The following is a 20421-nucleotide window of genomic DNA, read 5'->3' on the forward strand; positions in this document are numbered from 1 at the left end:
CTCTTTTGGTCTGGCTTCGTTTGTTCATTTTATTTGTGAGATAAATCCATGTCATATGTATTTTTTGTTTTTCTTCAAAAAACAATGTATTGAATTCCATTATGTGACTCTATCCTAATTTATCCATTCTATTGTTGATAAACATTTTGGAACATTCTCATTTTTGTCTACTACAAGCAATATGTTTTCAACATTGTTTTACGTATTTTTGGTGTGTATAGACATATCTAGGAATAGACTTGCTGGGTCATAGAAAATATGCATATTTAGCTTCAGTAGAGCTTGCCAAAATGTTTCCCAAAGTGATGGTACCAGTTAACACTCATACCATCATTGCATGATGGTTTTATTTATTTCAGATCTTTGCCACTTGGTATCAGTTATTTTTATTTTAGTGATATCTCCCTGTGTGGCTTTAATGAGCATTTCTTTCCCTGATTCCTAATGGGTTATACAATATTTTTTCATATTTATTGGCCATTTGGGTATCTTCTTCAGTCACATGCATATTTTCTGGATACACGACCTCTGAGGGTTATATGTTTCACAGATTCTTTACTCTGTGACTTGCACTGTTACTCAATTGAGTCTTAAGGAACATAAGTTTCTAATTTTAATGTAGTACAAATTATCAGCATTTTCTTTTGTGGATAGCTCTTTTCGTGTACTGTTTTAAAAAATCTAGGCTGGGCACAGTGGCTCCTGCTTGTCATCCCAACACTTTGGCAGGCCGAGGCAGGTGGATCACCTGAGGTCAGGAGTTTGAGACCAGCCTGGTCAACACAGTGAAACCCTGTCTCTACTAAAAATACAAAAATTAGCTGGGCATGGTGGCAGGCACCTGTAATCCCAGCTACTCAGGAGGCTGAGGCAGGAGAATTGCTTGAACCCAGGAGGCAAAGGTTGCAGTGAGCCAATATCACGCGCGAAACTCTGTCTCAAAAAAGAAAAAATATTTATTTGGTTTCCTCCAGGTCGGGAAGATATTCTCCTATGTTATCTTCCAGAAGTTTGTTTTCCTTTCAAATTTACATTTTAATCTTTCTAGAATTTGTTATATTTTTGCATGGTACTAAAGGTAAAGGTCAAGATTCTTCCCTGGCCCCCTTCCCCAAGGATATGTAGATCACCTGGCACCATTTATTAAAAAAGTTGCTATTTTCTTTATTGCACTGCAGTGGTGCTGCTAAAGTCCAGTATGAGGCTGTACCTGAATGCTCTATTCTTTTTATATAATTGTATATTCTCCACTAATACTATACTATCTTAATCACTGTAGCTTCATAAGTCATATCTGGTTAGGCTTTCAACTTTATTCTTTAAGATTATCTTGGCTATTCTTGGCCCTATTCACTATCAAAACAATTTTAGAGTAAGTTGTTAATTTCCACAAACATCCTGCTGGGATTTCACATACTATTGCCTTCAATATGTATAATATCTATATGTATATGTATAAATAAATGTTTTATTCCTTTAGAATTTTTAAAGTTTTTAAATAAAAGTTTATTTAATAACAACTGTTAGTCTGTCTATACCTCACTACTCTGGAAATTTAGAGTAGATGAACACTACAAATTTTGAAAGATAAAGGAACACATACATCTATGTTATTTGTTATCTAAAGATGCTAGTACATGTTTACAATTTTGCAGATAGGACTACTGCCAAGGATGAATCAGTGCTAAGTGCCTCAGAAGGAGGATAGTAGAATCATGAGCTGAATTTTATATTTGACATAACAAATAAGCATTACCTTCTTAAAAGTTCATAAATATTTTAGTAGATGTATTTTACTACGTATTGAATATAATGCATTTAAAGAAACTTCAGAATTCTGTGAGTTGGACATTACCAATACTGTCAAATTTTGGTTATCATAGTGGACAGGAGGGGTGTTCAAAAGGAGGAAATCATGGTGGACGACAAGCAGAGTAAGAAGAGGGGAGAGAAAATGATATTAATGGCCTAGTCATTTATAACCAAAGCAGAATAATAATAAATAAGGGAATAAAGTGTCATTATATTAATTATAAATCTATGCTATTATATGAGGAGATATTTACCTAAATTTGTTTTTGAAATTTAATGTATTTTCTCTTTAAACTTAGTGTGTGGAATGTCAACATAGTTTTCTTTTTCTTTCTTTTCTTTTTTAAAGTGTTATTTTTTATAATGGATATGGGTGGCAAACTTTTTCTATAAGGCTAAGATAATAAATGTTTTGGTGCAGTCCCTATGGAAAATAGTTATGGAGATTCTGACAAAATTTTAAAAATAGAAGTGCCATATGATCCACCAATCTCACTTCTGGATATTTATCCAAAAGAATTGAAATCAGGATCTTGAAGAGTTATCAGCACTCTCATGTTCATTGCAGCACTGTTCGCAATAGCCAAATGTGGAAATGACCTAAATGTCCATCCACAGCTGAATGGATAAAGCAAATATATATACATATGATAGAATATTATTCAACCATAAAGTCGTGCCATACATGACAACTTGAATGAACCCTGAGGACACTATGAGTGAAATAAGACAGCCACAGAAGACAAATACTACATGATTCCACTTATATGAGGCACCTGAAATAGGCAGAGTCATGGAATCAAAGAGTCGTGGCTGCCAGAGGCTATGGGGAGGGGGAATGGGGACTGACTAATCATCTGGCATAAAGTTTTGGTTAAGCAAGATGAATAAGTTCTAGAGATCTCCTGTACAACGTGTGTTAATAGCTAATGATATTGTTTTGTACACTTAAAAATCTACTAAGGGTAGATTTCATGTTAAGTGTTTTTTTCCACCAAAAAAAAAGATTTTTTGTTTTTTGAAAGAGGTGAGGGAATTGGTCATGTAGATATGGGGATGGAGGTGGGGAGACTGTCCCAGGCAGAAAATAATAGCCATTTCCCAGGTTCTAAGGACAGAGTCTGATACATTTGACGAACATTTTAGGCAGAAAGACTATAAACAAGTACAAAAAATATGATGTCAGGGTATCCTATTTATAATGTAAAGCAGGCTAAGTGGGTAGAAGGCATGGAAGCTATCTGAGCAGATCTAGAGGAGTGACTGAAGATGCATTAATACTGAACTGGCATGATATGGGCTGTGTATTCCATGAAGGGTTGGAGCTGTGGGGATCTGGAACTGATGGCCACTTTGGAAGTGTTACAAACAGTGGAGGCTGGGAATAACAGAGGCATGGACTGGAGTCATATCTCGGGACCCCACCTGGGCCCGCCTTCCCTTCCCTTCTCTTCCCTCCCCTTCCCTTCCCTCCCCTCCCCCCCTTCCCTTCCCTCCCCTCCCCTCCCTTTCCCTTCCCTGCCCCCCCACCCCACAATGTCTCTGTCACCCAGGCTGGAGTGATCTGGGCTCACTGCAGCCTCAGCATCCCTGACTCAAGCCATCCTCCCACCTTAGCGTCCCGAGTAGCTGGAACTACAGGTGGCGCCGCCATGTCCAGCTAACTTTATTTTTATTTTTGTAAAGATGAGTTTAACTATGTTGCCCAGGCTTACTTCAAACTCCTGGGCTCAAGCAATCCTCCCACCTTGGCCTCCCAAGATGCTGGGATTACAGGCATGAGCCAGTGCACACTGGGCTATTCCTGAGAGCTAACCTGTATGACTTGGCTCCCGATTGGCCATGGGTGAGAGGAAGGGGGTCAAAGGAAAGGCAGAAGGACCAGGTGGTAGCTACTGGTCTTGTTCTGTTCCCAAGACTTGTGGTTTTACATAATTTCATGAGAGAAGTAAGGTAACCATCATTTTTATTTTTAAATACATGCCAACCTCTGGGCTAAATACTTTTGGTATAATTTATTGTTTAATTATTGTAGCCTAGAAGGTCTATACTATTATAATTCTCATTTTCTGAAGAGGAAATAGGCATGGGGAAGTTGAGTCAGTGGCCACAGTCATAGTGTTGCCTGTGGTGGAGCTGGGAGAGCAGCCTGATCCTGGCTGACTGTTCTTCACTGTGTCACACTGCCTCCCTCTGATGTTGATACTCATGCTTTTGGAGTGAGCCCACCATAATCCAGACAGGTGTCAGCCATTGTGGTCTCAGTCTATATCAGACATTAGAAGGATTTAATATTTTTCATGAAGTAAAGAGCAATAGGCAAATGCCTATGGTGGAAAGTAATAAGGAAGATAATGTACCTGACTTAGAGTTACCAGTGTACATAGAAAGTTGCCTTGGTTCCACCTATCTGGATAACTTGTTGAGATGCACACGATGTGAGTTTTACCCAGAAAAGCTTTATCTTTTTATATGAACAGAATTCTGACTGAAGGGGAGAATCACAGGACGATAGGGAGGGGTGAGGAGATGGTCCGTGTCCAGGTTGAGGAGAAAGGGGAGCCATAGTAGAGGAGGCCCTTGATTGAGGGGTGCAGCTTAAGAGACCTAGGTACTTGGGAGGGTGGTTGTCAGGGCACCAACGACAGGGCTGGGCCCTTAAGCAAGAGTAATTATTTCATATAAGAAGCAATTAGGAGTCACCACAAGGTCTTTGGAGGACAGGGATAGAGTCAGAATGATGCTTGGAAGAGATGATTTTTTTTGAGTTGACTAAAGTGGGGCAAAGCCAGAGGCACCATGTCAGTGATCATTATTTAGGCTTCACTGTATCTGTGTGAAGCCAGTTGATAGTCATCCCACTTTGTGAGTGGAGGAGCTGAAAGTCAGGATTTGGAAGGACTTACCTGGTGTGTGAGCAGATTGGTACAGACATGTTGTTGAGTGATAGTTTCTCAGACACTTTCCTGTTACTGTATTTCTTATTTAATATTGCAGGGAGAGCAAAGCATTTCCATTGTGGATTTTGAGAAAGAGTACCTGTGTGGATGTGTGGGTGTGTTTAATGAAACTGTTGATCTGAACTCTTTGGCATATATACCAATGATTTATCTTATAATGCTAATTTAAGACATTACCTATTCCTACTTACTGGTATTTCTTAAGTTGTTGTACTGCAGTAGACCACATTAATAGCCTAGCTCCACAGTAGCAGAGAGCTCGAATGCTACTTTTTTTTCTTTTTTTTTTTTTTTTTTTGGAGACAGAGTCTCGCTCTGTTGCCCAGGCTGGAGTGCAGTGGTGCGATCTCAGCTCACTGCAAGTTCCACCTCCCAGGTTCAAGCAATTCTCCTGCCTCAGCCTCCGGAGTAGCTGGGACTACAGGCGCATGCTGCCATGCCTGGCTAATTTTTTTGTATTTTAGTAGAGATAGGGTTTCACTGTTGTTGCCCAGGCTGGTCTCGAACTCCTGAGCTCAGGCAATCCACCTGCCTTGGCCTCCCAAAGTGCTAGGATTACAGGCATGAGCGATCGCGCCCCGCTGAGAGCTTGAATACTACTTTTATCTGAAGAAAGTCACAATTAGACCCCCTGAATATTCAAAGTATGTTCTATACAATACCAATTTCTTAGGTTAAACTCCAAAATGTTTTCTTGCATTATGCTATTACATGTTTTTCTCTTCCTTTGACTTTTTTTAAATTAATTTTTCAGTACACTGAACAAGATTTAATGAAATAGGTTTTATGTGCAGTTTTAAAGTTATCCTTAATACGTGAATGTAACCCAATTTCATTATCCAAATGTTGGTGGTAATGATGGTATGTGCATGTTTATGTTCTGCAGTTTTTAATTAAACTTTAAAGTCAAGGGTTCACAACTCTTTGCCTAGATAAGTATCAGGGAGTCTGTGAATGGCTATGATTGTTTGTAATATTTTGTCTAAATGAGCATTTTTTTTTTTTCCTGGGGAAAAATTGCATAGGTTTTAGCAAATCTCACAGAGGTCAGTGACCTGCCCTTTAAAGATAAAAGCTGCTTTTTATAGAGGGGCAGTTGAACTAGTAGACATATATCTTATTTAAGACTTTTCCAGCATTGCTGTTAAAAACATTCATTGTAGAATAGTTTATGTATGACTTCAAAATGTAATGATAATCAGTTTTTGGATGCCTTTTGATTTTGGATATATGAAGAAATAAAATATATCAGACAACCTATATATAATACAAGAGACAGACTGGAAAATACATTTTTTTCTGTAAATGAAGTAAATGTAGAGTAACTAATGAATTATTAAAAATACAGAAAGAACCGGGCACGGTGGCTCACACCTGTAATCCCAGCACTTTGGGAGGCTAAGGCAAGCGGATCACAAAGTCAAGAGATCGAGACCATCCTGGCCAACATGGTGAAACCCTGTCTCTACTAAAAATACAAAAATTAGCTGGGCATGGTGGCACGTGCCTGTAGTCCCAGCTACTTGGGAGGCTGAGGCAGGAGAATCACTTGAACCCAGGAGGTAGAGGTTGTGGTGAGCCGAGATCACACCACCGTACTCCAGCCTGGTGACAGAGCAAGATTCTGTCACAAAAATAAATAAACAAAATAAAATACAGAAAGAGCTGTTTGGTTGGCTGGCTAGTGAGACCTCTGAAAGGGAATTGGTTCTGATTCACATGAAGACCAAAATGGAAGAAACTAGTGTACACCCTATGCCACATTGGGAGGCCTGGGCTCGCTTGCCACTGCAGCTCTGCCAGTTAGCATGGAGTCCAAAAGAAACTGGTCCAGTCTTGTCCTTTATTGGAAACTACAGTGGCCTGTTGTCCTTAAGTCTTCATTATTGAAATATATTGCAAGTTTAGTTACTATAGAGAAGTGTTTCTTGTTTATGTTAATAAGTGGCATGTGAAAAAGGACTCTCCTAAGAGAGAATCATAAAGACTAAAACTTTTAATTTATTAAGGCTCTGAGAAGGCCTGTGGAAAAATAAATTTATTTAACTTTGTTTAAATTGGAATTTAGCAAACTTATATTTGCACCAACTTTTCTCTCGTGTCTCTCACTAAACAAAACCCACAGAACCGGGGTGATTTCTAAGCTAGTTAATTCTTAATTCTAAGCAAGTCCTCGGTTAGTTAATTCTCTGACATGGATGTAATTGTTTGGAGGAACCCTTTCTGAGTTCAAGTTAGACCGTGTCCAGGAACACCTGCTATGATGAAATTGGTGTGCTTTGGGAAAATGGGTAGGCTAGATGACATTAGGAAATGTGTGGAAACACCCACTCAGTCACTTTGATTCAGGTTGCAGAAAATGATGGGAGTTGAAAGTATGGAAATGAGAAGTTTCAAAGTTAAGCACTTAAATTTAATATTAAATATATAAAGCTAGAGGAATGCTGGTATTGGACTGGAAGAGGGCAGACTTTACCCATCATTTTTAAGCTTGCTGGAAAGGAAGGTCATTTGTTAGTATCTTTGTAAAGACACTTGGAAAATGAAATATTCGAAAAGTTAGCTGGGGGGTAAAATGGTGAAGAATCAGAAGAAATGTTACTTGGGGAAAGTTCTTTATTAATATTGGTTCTGATTTTGGTATTTCACAAAAATAATGTGTCATTTTGATGAAAGAAAAATATTGCCCTACAGTAGATTTTATTTTATTATATGAGAGGTGAAGAGGGGACTGAATATGCTCTCTTACACACACTTACATCCCAAATAGAGAGTAAGAATTTCTAATAAGAACCGTATAAGTTTTGAAAGTAAATAACCTCTGTGTTGATAAGAACTATGGCATGCCTGGGTACTGAGTATCTTTTCCAGAGATCCTAGAGACTGTTCAGAAACTGTTCCAGTTCCTTGGGTCAAAAATCCACTATTTATGAAGAGCTAAATACGGATTTGCACGATTGACCATAATGGCTTCAATTTTGAAAGACAGTAGTATCAGAGAGCACTTCCAGTTGGTGGGATAATTTAAGAATCGCCAATGCTCAAATGGCTAAAATATTGTACTTTTTGCTACTTCATCACTCCATTTTAAAAATAGAGAGGGGGAGAAAAAAAGGCAGACCTGTTGAGAAGGTAGAAGAATGTCAGTTGGAGAGTAAATCGAAATAACCATGTGAAGCCACTCCTTAGTTAACTACTACCTGAAGGTCTACTGTTCCTTAGAAGCCTTTCAGGATATGGAGAGACTGGACTGGGGGCTGCTGTCCCTGTGCGTGCATGTGCACCTGTGTGTTTGTGTGTGCATGTGTGTATGTGTGTATGTGCATGTTCTTGTGCATGCATGATGAAGGGTGAAGAGAATTTGTGAATAGGAAAGAAGGTGTAGAGAACAGAAAGCTAACAGAAAATCCTAAAACTTAGAGCCCTAGGAAAATTTGACTATTTTAAACTAACTGTACTGCTCATTTAAAAATAGGAAAATTATACCATTCTTCTTTTGGTATAAGAGAGAGATAAAAATACAGTTTTTCTAAATTGGAAAATTTGCTGTAATCTTGTTGCTAATGACTGATTTCTTCCAACAGTTGCAATGCAGTTTTTGCTCTGATAGGTTGATAAAGGAAACAAAATCAAGAACATATTGGAAGTTCTCAGAGAAAATTACAGTTTAGGTATATGTTGGGGGTGGATACTTAGACATTTTAATTGAAATAAAGCAGTTTTATACTAATATGGGATCACTGTGGGTGTACATTTGTAGTACATCTGTTCTTGAAGCATTTAAGTAGGGTTAAATGTATGTTAATGCTTTTGCAAGAAAATTTTTGATAACATCCGTCTAAGGAAACTAGCTTAGGAAATAGGCTTTTTAAAACAATATAGATATTATATTTGCATCTAGAGAGTGAATTAGGACTCTGTAATGCTTTAAGAATTTTAAAACATTGGTTGTATTCTCTAGTGGTAATGAAAGTTAACAATAATTAACACACAACAGATGATTAAAGCAAGCTTACACATCTGGAGAGTGACCACAGTCTGCTATATGCCTCCAAACACCATTTTAATTGACCTACTTTTGATATTATGAAAGGCCAATAATGATTTATTCTACCCAGTTGAAAATACTTTTTCTAGCAGATAATTGGAAACATCTCAGTTGGCCCCTCTGTTGATTTAGTTAGTGTGTGTGACAGAGATGGTTAGTATCTTACGCTAGATATCTGCCAGCCTTGAGCCATTTTGTTGTTGTTGTTGACTCACAGTCACTGTGATGACTTAAATAGTGTATAAATCTTGAGAACTGATAGATCTGCCAGATTATAGAGGAGGAGGGATTCTTATCAATGAGGCAGACCATGGGTTCTCATTGTAATAGTGTAGAATGTTGGTTAACTGTGGACTCCCTGGCTGTGTCTCAAATCTACTGATTCAGAATTTTTGGGTGTGGGGCTTGGGAATGTGTTTTAAACAAGCTCTCCAAGGGAACATAGTTCATACTTCAAATGAACAATGGCTGAGTGTAGTTTATGACTTTCTTTCATGGATGAGGAAACAGGCCTAGAGGGGAAAAGGTGACTAGTTTCATAAGAATCACAACTTTGACTTCTGGCACTAGAAGGACGGGATTCTTTCCTGAATGCCACATGACCTTAACTCAGGCTAGTTCCATTCCTAAATACAGTTTTAAATTAGCCCTAATTTTTACATACACCAATACCACATATGACTTTAGTATAATATTTGGCTCAGCTTGGCTGTGTGTGTTCTTATTTTTTGAAGATACCTATCACCACTGTACCTACATGTTCAGAATAATAGTAATAATAATAAGTTTACAGGGCCTTATAGAGAACTCAATTTTAATGTGCAGTACTTATGCTCTACTTACTATGTTTTAATGGCAACCATTTTCCCCCTAGAAGTTTCTTGAGCGACTCTGAATTGTAGCCAGAATACTTCTTTCCTCTTCAAACCCTTAGCTGTGATTAATGTAAAAAGGCACTTGTCAAAAGGGTTTGAAATGGCAACCTTGATATTGGAGCATATGGCAGTAGAGATAGGTCTGCATCCACTTACTCCATTATGTTATTTAATGTACGAATTCAACAATTTGTCTTTTGCTCCCTGCTTAAAAGATGATGGCCATGGAAGCTGGTTGTTAACCATATCAGCAGGGTGGAATATTACTTCCCTTAGAGGAAAACCACAACTTTCTTTGAGGATTTAGCGTGCATTAGAAAAAGCATGAAACTGTTCAGAGATAAAGTGCTGGGTCGTTCAGCAGTCTCTCTTTGCCTCCAAGAGGGGTTACTTTTATGTTTAACACAAACATCCCTTTTGTGTTTATTGTATTAATGGAATTTTTAAAATCCATGAGAAAGAGAGAGAGATTATGGTTTAGTGTTTGAAATAATATAGCTTGATGAATCTTTTTTATTTTAATGGGAGACTCTTTTTCACAGATATGCTGCTTCAAAAAGTGAATCTTTTTTGAAATTAAAATGCATTAATTTAGTTATTCTGTTTGGAAACAAAAACATTGAAAGTTAAAATTTGCATAAGTGAAGACCTTGATGATTTCAGATTATAGTGTGGTGGAGGTTAAGGAATAAGAGTCCATAGAATTTGTAAAAACAAATTCAGTCTAACCACTTAATGGCATGTGCAAGTAATTTGCCAATTAAATATTTCTAGTGTCTGAAAGATCTTCAGAGAAAAGAGTGGAGGTTCTTAATCTTTCTTAATTTTATACTTTAAGAAACATAATAGAAAATTACTTAGTTTTTGATCACTTTTCATTCAAAATTTTAGTATATGAGCTCAAGAAAGGATGGATTTTAAATATTTGGGGAAAATTATTGCTTTTTGAGAAATTAAAAACTATGATACTTCCAAATCACACTGTGCTCATTTAAAAAATAGTATTTGTAAATATTTGGTGCCCAGATAATAATTTTCATTATAATTAAGATTTTACACTTTGGAATTTTATGATTTTGGTGGTCACCTACTATGTTTAGAACATTGTACTAGTCATGCTTAGCTCCAGAACAACTGTCTAAGATAGATATTCCCATTTTAAGACTGAGAGAACTGGATCAGAGTAATTTACCCAGGGTTACTCATTAGTAAGAGGCAGATCTCTGACAGTTCTAGGTGTTTTTTAAGAAAACATTTTTGAGATATAATTTACCCATTTAAAGTATATAATTCAATGATTTTTAATATATTCACAGATTTGTACAGTTATCACCACATTCAATGGTAGAACATTTTCATTACCCCAACAAGAAACCTCACACCACACCTTGGCAATCACCACTCCCTTCCATCCAGTCCCTCCATCCCCTGGCAATTGTTAATCTACTTTTTGTCTATATGGATTTGTCTATTCTAGACATTTCATGTCTAAAATGTGGGCTTTCATGATTGGCTTCTTTTACTTAGGATAGTGTTTCCAAGGCTCATCCATGATGTAGCACATACGTTATTCCTTTTTATTGATAAATAATATTTCACTCTGTAGATATAGATAGGTCACATTTTATTTATTAATCAGTTAACAGGCATAAGAGTTGTTCCCAGTTCTTGGCTATTATGAATAACATTGCTGTGAACATTCATGTACGTAGTTTGTATGGACATATGTTTTCATTTCTCTTGAGTATATTCCTGAGAGTGGAATTGCTGAGTCATATTATAATTCTATGTTGAACTTTCTGAGGAACTGCCAGACTGTTTTCCAAAGTGGCCACACCATTTTCTTAAGTATATTCCCACCAGCAGTATTTGAGGGTTGCAGTTCCTTCACATCCTCACCAACACTTTTTATTATCTCTTTTTGATTATAGCCATCGTAGCAGAGTGAAGTGGGTATCTCATCGTGGTTTTGATTTTCATCTCCCTGATGGTTAATATCTTTTCATGTGCCTCTTGGCAATTTGTATGCTGTCTTTGGAGAAATGTCTATTCAGATCCTTTGCACGTTTTTAAATAGGATTATGTGTACTTTTATTGTATTGTGAGAGTTCTGTGTGTATGCTAGAATTCCTTATCAGATATGTGATTTGCGCAGTTTTTCTCACAGTGTACAGGCTGTTTTATCTTTTTCTTTTCTTTTTTCTCTTTTTTTAAAACTTTTTTATTTTAAGTTCAAGGGTACATGTGCAGGTTCATTATATAGGTAAATTCGTGTCATAGGGGTTTGTTGTACAAATTATTTCATCACTTGGATATTAAGCCTAGTACCCATTAGTTATTTTTCCTGATCCTCTCCCTCCTCCCACCCTTTACCCTGTGGTAGGCCCCAGTGTCTGTTGTTCTCTGTGTCCATGTTTTCTCATCATTTAGCTCCCACTTAAAGTGAGAACATGTAGTATTTGGTTTTCTGTTCCTGCATTAGTTTGCTAATGATAACAGCCTCCAGCTCCATCAACGTTCCTGCAAAGGACGTGATCTCATTCTTTTTTTATGACTGCATAGTACTCTTTGATGTATATATACCACATTTTTTTTAATCCACTCTATCGTTGATGGACATCTAGGTTGATTCTACCTCTTTGCTATTGTGAATAGTGCTGCAGTGAATGTACACATGCTTGTGTCTTTATAATAGAATGATGTATATGCCTTTGGGTATATACCCAGTAATGAGATTACTGGGTTGAATGGTATTTCTTTTTTTAGGTCTTTGAGGAATTGTCACACTGTCTTCCACAGTGGTTAAACTAATTTACACTTCCACCAGCAGTACGTAAGCGTTCCATTTTCTCCACAACCTCACCAGCATCTGTTTTTTTTTTTTTGACTTTTTAGTGGCCATTCTGAGTGGTATGAGATCATAACACTTTCTCTTTTTTTTTTTTTTTTTTTTTGAGGCAGAGTCTGGCTCTGTCACCCAGGCTGCAGTGCAATGGCGTGATCTTGCCTCACTGCAACCTCCGCCTCACAAGTTCAAGCAATTCTCCCTGCCTCAGCCTCCTGAGTAGCTGGGATTACAGGCACGTGCCACCACGCCTGGCTGATTTTTGTATTTTTAGTAGAGACTGGGTTTTGCCATGTTGCCCAGGCTGGTATTGAACTCGTGACCTCAGGTGATCTGCCCGTCCTGGCCTTCCCAAAGTGCTGGGATTACAGATGTGAGCCACCATGCCCAGCCATTTTAACACTTTCTTAATGGTATCCTTGGAATATAAAGTTTTAAATTTTGATGAAGTACAATTTATTATTTTTTTTCTGTTGCTTATAGTTTTGGTGTCAACGAAACCATTTCCTAATCCAACATCAAAAAATTATGTCTATATATTTTTTCTAAAATTTTCTTGAAAATATGCCTATATTTTCTTCTAAAACTATTCAGTTTTAAGTCTTGTAGTTAGGTCTTTGATTCATGTTGAGTTAATTTTTGTATACAGGGTGAGATAGGAGCCCAACTTCATTATTTTGCATATGGATATTATCCCTGAAGCAGTTTTTTCTTATTGTCTGTTACCTTTGTTGGAAATCACTTGACTATAAATGTGAGGGTTAATTTTTTTACTCTCAATTTCATTGTGTTGTTCTCTGTGTCTATCTTATACCAGTACTACAGAGTCTTGATTACTCTAGCTTTGTAGTAAATTTGAAATCCAAATTTGTGCCAGGTGTGGTGGATCACGCCAAGTTATTGTTTTTGAAGCTACTGTAAATTGAGGTTTTTTTTTGTTTTTTTTTTTTGTTTTGTTTTGTTTTTTGAGATGAAGTCTCACCCTTGTTGCCTAGGCTGGAGTGCAATGGCACGATCTTGGCTCATTGCAACCTCTGCCTAGGCAATTCTCTTGCCTCAGCCTCCCAAGTAGCTGGGATTACAGGTGCCCACCACCATCCCAGCACTTTGGGAGGCCGAGGCAGGTGGATCACAAGGTCAGGAGTTCGAGACCAGCCTGATCTAACATGGTGAAACCCTGCCTCCACTAAAAATAAAAAATTAGCTGGGTGTATAAAAGCGCCTGTAATCCCAGGTACTCAGGAGGCTGAGGCAGGAGAATCACTTGAACTCAGGAGGCAGAGGTTGCAGTGAACCGAGATTGCCCCACTGCACTCCAGCCTGGGCAACAGAGCAAGACTCCATCTGTTCTTCTTTTTCAAAATTGTTTTGGCTCTTCTGAATCGCTTGAATTTTCATAATGGATTATTGGATCAGTTTGCCAATTTTTGCAAACAAGCCAACTAGGATGTTGATAGGGATTACATTAAATCTATAGATCATTTTAGGGAGTATTGCCATTTTAAAATTAACTTTGGAGAGTTTTGCCATCTTAACAATATCAAGTCTTTTAATCCGTGAACATGGGATGTGTTTCTATTTATTTAGATTTTCTTTAGTTTCTTTCAGCAATGTTTTGTAGTGTTTAGAGAGTCAGTTTTACACTTACTTTGTTAAATTTATTTCTAAGTTATTTTTTTTGAAGCTACTGTAAATTGAGTTTTTTTTTTTTTTTAGATGATGTCTCACCCTTGTAGCCTAGGCTGAAGTGCAATGGCACGATCTTGGCTCATTGCAACCTCTGCCTAGGCAATTCTCTTGCCTCAGCCTCCCAAGTAGCTGGGATTACAGGTGCCCGCCACCATGCCCAGCTGATTTTTGTATTTTTAGTAGAGACAGGGTTTCACCATGTTGGCCAGGCTGGTCTCAAACTCCTGACCTCAAATAATCCACCCGCCTGGGCCTCCCAAATGCTGGGATTACAGGCGTGAGCCACAGCGCCTGACTGAGTTGTTTTTTAAATTTCATTTTTGGATTGCTTATTTCAAATATACAGCAATCAGTTGATATTTGTATATTGATTTTTGTCTTCCAACCTTGCTAGACTTATTTATTAGTTCTACTAATTTTTTAGTGATTTCTTAGGACTTTTCTGTATATAATATAATGCCATCTGTGACCCAACTTTTAAAGGTCTCAACTCTTTTCACTATAACCATACCCTGTAGCCTGGGAAACTTACTAACTTGGGAGCAATAGGTTGACTTTTTGAGGTTATCTTTAGGAAGGAAACAACTGCCACTTTGTCTTCTCATGATGTAAACAAATGCAGCAGACTTTTAAGATGGAAACTTTTGTAGAGAAAGCAAAGTCCCATAAATAAAAGGATCCTTGAGCTTATTTGGTGAGGTCTTACTTTAAATAATATCATTATTATTTGGTGATATTATGGGAACTACAGGCCTTCTAAACATAGCTTGTTTGGCACAGACTGAAATAACAGCAATTATATTTTACTTTAAAAAATAAGCATTCTAATTTGGCTTTACTTTTAGGAGGAGTGGCTGAACTAAGAAAAATATGACTCTATATATCCGAAATATATACTAGTGCTACATGCACATTTTAATGCTAATTTAGTTTTGTTTCTCTGCCTATATGACCTCAACATGGGGAAAAGAGTTTAAGACTTGTAGTTTAAACCAGAAGAGACCTCTTCTAATTATTTTTATGTTTGAGATAGATCTAGAAGGTGGTTCTTACCTGAAAGTCTTCCATGACTGAGTTACGAATTATTCTGAACCAAGTAAGCAACTAAAAAGGCTAAAACATTTTGGGTTTCTTTTTTCCTCTCCAGGATTGCAAGTTAGGTTTGGAATGGTCAGGGAATGGTAAGGGTTTAGTGAGAGGGCAACTCTAAGTTTGACTCTTGGAGTCTTTCATGGTAAAGCTCGTGGAATTGCCCATGTGGGAGCCAGAGTATAGAGTAGAACTGGGCTTGAAAATCGCTTTGGATTTTCATTTCTGATTTTTCAGCTATAAAATGGGAGCTGGAACTTGTTCTCTTACCTCTCAGAGCTGTACAAGACATAGAGGAATCTTAAACAATCAAATGTTAAGTGAGAAAGCTATTAGTGCCTCCTAAAAGGAGAAAATAATATTAACCTGAGGTGGTAGTATAATGTCTCCCAGAGGGAGGGAGAAATGCAAGGAACCCATAGTGATTATTGAGTTTATAGATATTTCTATTCATGAGCCTGCAGGGAAACGTAGAGACCAAACATTTCAGAAAATGAATGCCCCAGGATGATTCATTAGAGCAGAATGAAATATTCAGAAACTTAGGAGTCTATAAAATATTTTTGGAGAAAATGTGTGAGTTTCCCAGAGGAACAAGATTCATTATTTTTTTTTAAAAGACTTTATCAGTTGTGAGATGAATAGAAATATTGGTAGGTTTCCTTTAATCTTTTGCATATCATTTAGCTTGTCCAATTAGAATGGCTTGACAATCTTATGATATTTGAGTATATAATCCTGCTAGGTAGGTCAAGAGAGTAAAAAGTAAATTTTGTAGAAATTGTGCCAAGTGGTAAACAACTTCAGATCTTTTTTTCCCTGCAGAGTCCCATGGCCAACTGTTCTTTCCATAGCAAACTTTTCTTTACCATAAACATAGCATCATGCCCTGGGGGCTTTAAAATAATGTTTGCTACTGGCAGGTGATGCCAGTGTCTGTGGCTACCTGGAACAGGATCTCTCATGTCTCAGTGATCCCAGGTGGCTTTGGTCCAAAGCACTGTAACTGGACCTTTGATTCACTTCAAAAGAAATGAACCTTTCTTCATACCGTTGATCTCCCTTGAAAAGCTCCCTCAAAGGTCCCTCTCAGTAAATCCTTGACAGCTTTCGGGGCCCAGATCATGGTTTATCTGCTCCAACAAACTTTTCTGTCTCACTTCTCTTCTTAAATCTCCATTTCCTTGCCATGAGGCCGCCCTGTGGTTTAGTGCTGATACAGTGTACTGTTTGAATCTGCTGTTGAATTATTTCTCATGTATTAGACTTGGATATAGCCTCATACCTTTTACTGCCCTTCTTCTTCCCACAGGCCTAGTACAGTGCATCCAAGCTGTGCTACTTAGAAGGTTACTAGCTAACTAGCTAAGCCCTGACATTCCTACAATAGCCAGCGTGTTGGAACAGTCGCAAAGCTAATAATGGGCCTACATTCTCAGGGTCATGTGGTTGATACACTGCCCAGTTTCAGAAGGCACCAGTCACGTGGACCATGAAGCGAATGCCATCCACTGGAGCTGTGCAGCATGGGAGCCCTGAGTGACCTACGTCTACACACGATCTGTGTTTACACATTTCTGCATTACACTGCTTGGTCTGGAGAGTCTTCTTTACCTCCTTCATTTTAAATTTTTATCCATTTCAGTGAGAAGTTAAAAATTAGGAGTGACTCTAACCCTTCCATACTCCCAGATAATGCTTTCAGACTGAGGTCCTGGATGCTTGCATCAGAAAAACCTGGAGTGCTGACTAAAATGCAGTTTTTTCAGCCCCTCAACATGTTTAAATCACTTTAGGACCAGGCCTGGGGATTTTGATAAACAGTGTTGACTGATGATTTGTATGCAGTGCACTGAAGTGTTGAGAAATGACTGTTGAATAGTTTCTCAGCAAGGGAAACTATAGTGCCCCAAAGGGTTAATACCGCTGTCCTTAACCTGTTGCATTATCTATTGTAAACTTTTTCTGGTTCATTTAAATTCAGCAAACTACTTAGTGAGCAGTTGCTCTCTGCCTACCACTGTGCCAGCCATAGTGGTAGAGTCAGATGTGAAGAATGGGGTCTTTGCTGTGAAGGGGCTAATAATCAATTAGGAAATAAAACATGTGCAATAAATATGCACAAACATATTAATATATGTGCATACATATGCATACTATATAATGATTTAGATAACATCATATGGAGATCTTTTATATACATCTAGTATAGTATACTCTAGAAGATTTATAGAGAGATCTTTTTTCAAACAAATCATTATTGGTACCACAGGCCTATAGGATTGTCAGATTTTAGATCTGAGAGATATCTTAGGGATAATGTATAACTCTATCCTGCAGAGGAGATTTCAGTACATCAGCCAGGCATTTCGTAGAGATACACACAATCTATGGTATAGTCCAAAAAACTATAGCGTTCAGAGTTTCGGATTCAAATGTGAGCTCTAGTAAGCAGCAAATGGTAGTAAAAAGTAAACTTTAATTATAGATAAATAAGATTGTTGTTCATGGTGAGACACATTTTACATGCGTTCACTAATTTTAGAAAAACTTAAACCTACTTTTATGTATATTTATAATTTTAGACCATATAAATATAAAAATGGATAATAAGTGCCTTAGCTTTATATACCAACTATTTAGTAAATACCTTCTGTTACTTTCTATGGGAAACAGATTGAAGGAGAGATCAAGAAGGGGAAAGATCTTATTTTTGACAATTATCCTATGATTATTACATTAAAACTTTATTTCACTGGAATGCTTGGCAGAAAGGAATCTTTAAGTTAACTGAGGATAAACCAGAAAACCATTTTTTCTTGCATATTATTTCTCTCAAATTTTATTCTAGTATAAAATTTTATTTATAGTGTGAATTTTTTTTCTTTCGGTCACATCTTTATCATTTGAACATTATTTTCATTAGATAATTTATTCATCTAAATTAGAAAGTTATGGGAGCCTTTATTAAAACTTTATTGGGCCTGCTTCCTGAGATACAGACACTGAGATACAGACACTGAGACCTGGAAAGGAGCCACAGATTGTCTCGGTTAATATGTTTTGCACCGAAGAAAGTCATGTTTTACAATATTAAGGGACTTAGAGCCATTAGAACAATACCTGGCACATGGTGAGTGCCCAATAAACTTTAGCTGCTATTAGTAGAATTTGAATCCAAGTCACTTGAATTTTAGTTTGGTGATTTCTTCTCAGAAATCTTCTTCTACTTAATTCCTTTTATTGAGCCCTGGTCAGACTCGCTGATAATCTTTTTTTTGGTTTGTTTTTCCTTTAAATCCTAATTCTGGATTCACTTCATTTTCCTTATATCTTACCTCTTTTTTCCCTAAAAGTAAAGAAGACAGAATAAATTCAGTACTCGTACTTTACAACTTTTAATTGTCCTCATCAGGGCCAGTCTGAGGATTTCTGCCACCTTTTATAAAATTTTATAAAATTTATGCCCAGCATAATCCTGATTTTACTGCCTTCTGTGTGCAAATACACACCCAACCTTACGCTAATGGTGGCACTACTGTCTCTTCATGGCGAGGCTTTAAACATTTCCGGAAACTTTAAAAACATGGAATAAAAACTGTGGGTATAATGGGGGTGGGAGTAGGAAATTTGGGGGGATACCATAGACACATATGCCAAAGGTTTTGGCACTTTTCAGAAGACTAAATAACTTTCTTCTTGTTTCTTTTTTTGTTTTAAATAGAAGCAAAAGAGAAAAAAGGTATCAAGACAGTTTGCTCATAAAAATGAGGTTTGGTAGATATATTTAAAGATGTGAAAGCCAGGAAAAATTATTAATATGCTAATAATTTGCATTTTGTCCACTCTCCAAACACACACTTTTATTGAGAGGAGGAGGCTAAAAATAAAAACATTAAGCTTTAGAATAGTAGGGTTTTTCATGTTGATTTTTTTTTTCTCTGTCAGTCCTCTTACAGTTTTTCTGTAGAGGCTAAAAGAGATCCTAAGGCAGGACCAGCACCTTCAGTGACCCATCTAAATGGGATTGTTTGAACAATTTGAGAACTCTTGGGTCAAGCCAAAAGAGTGCAGTAGAAAGTGAAAGACTTGGGCTGCCGCTGGCTTTTCTCCCCATTTTCTTTGTCTTTCAGTGCAGCTCGATAAATTGTTGGACTTTTTCAAGCACAGAAACAGCCTTAGGGGTGTTAAATATGTGTGTCAAATTTTTCCTAATGGATTTCTAAATCTTCCAAAAACTTTTAAATAACTTGTTAAAGGCTATATGTAACACTTGTATCTTGTGGTATGTGTGTTTGTGTATGTATGTGTTTCCTGCCACTAAGATTGAATTCTCTCCTCCATACCTAGAAAATAATCATTATTTATTGAAACAAAAACAAATGAGATGATAATAGTTTTAGCTTACTACTTGGGTTTCCTATAGCTTTTAGGTTGTGTGTATGTGTGACTTCTTGATTTCCCCCCGCTTTATTTTGTTTGGTGGGATTTTTGACCTTGATTTCTTAACTGATTCCTTGAGGATTCTTTTATTTCTGCCATAGTTTGTAATCTGTGTGTCTGTTTAAAATTAAGTTACTTTTTTTTAGTAAGAAAAAGTGATATCCATTCAATAACAGATTTTATCAGAAAGAACCTGATTTACTTTGTTTTAATCAACCCATCTTTTCTCTTTTCAGAGGATGTTAAGCAAGTTTTTGGACAGACCACAATTCATCAACATATTCCATTTAACTGGGATTCAGAATTTGTGCAACTACATTTTGGAAAAGAAAGAAAAAGACACCTGACATATGCGGAATTTACTCAGTTTTTATTGGTGGGTCTAGCTCTTAAAAAGTTAAAAGGGTAAATAAGTAAACCTGGAATCAAATTGTATGTAAAAGTCCTGATTTGAGTCTTGAACTGTGATTTACTACACACTTTCTAGCCTGGCAAAACTGTCCCACTGAGAAGTATTTCTTTATTAATATGTTGAAATCATAGAATTAAATGGGATTTCCACAGATTTATGTAGAACTCCTTCATGTTTAGAAGGAATACACATTGAGGCCCCGGGAAATCAAGTGATTTCCTCAAGGTCACTTAGGTCAGGAGGGGCAA

General features: G+C 37.1%; 1 protein-coding gene across 2 annotated transcripts in view; it reads left to right on the forward strand.

The window, feature by feature from the left end:
* The window catches only part of SLC25A13 (solute carrier family 25 member 13), a 210262-nt gene that overhangs the window by 88444 nt on the left and 101397 nt on the right, over nt 1–20421 (forward strand). For both annotated transcript variants that reach the window (XM_007982099.3, XM_073009117.1), the window contains one exon: nt 19998–20137. In XM_007982099.3, the coding sequence (XP_007980290.2) occupies nt 19998–20137 (140 nt within the window). The remainder of the gene's footprint in view (nt 1–19997; nt 20138–20421) is intronic.

Source organism: Chlorocebus sabaeus, chromosome 21 (assembly GCF_047675955.1).
Source record: "Chlorocebus sabaeus isolate Y175 chromosome 21, mChlSab1.0.hap1, whole genome shotgun sequence".
Lineage (NCBI taxonomy): Eukaryota > Metazoa > Chordata > Mammalia > Primates > Cercopithecidae > Chlorocebus > Chlorocebus sabaeus.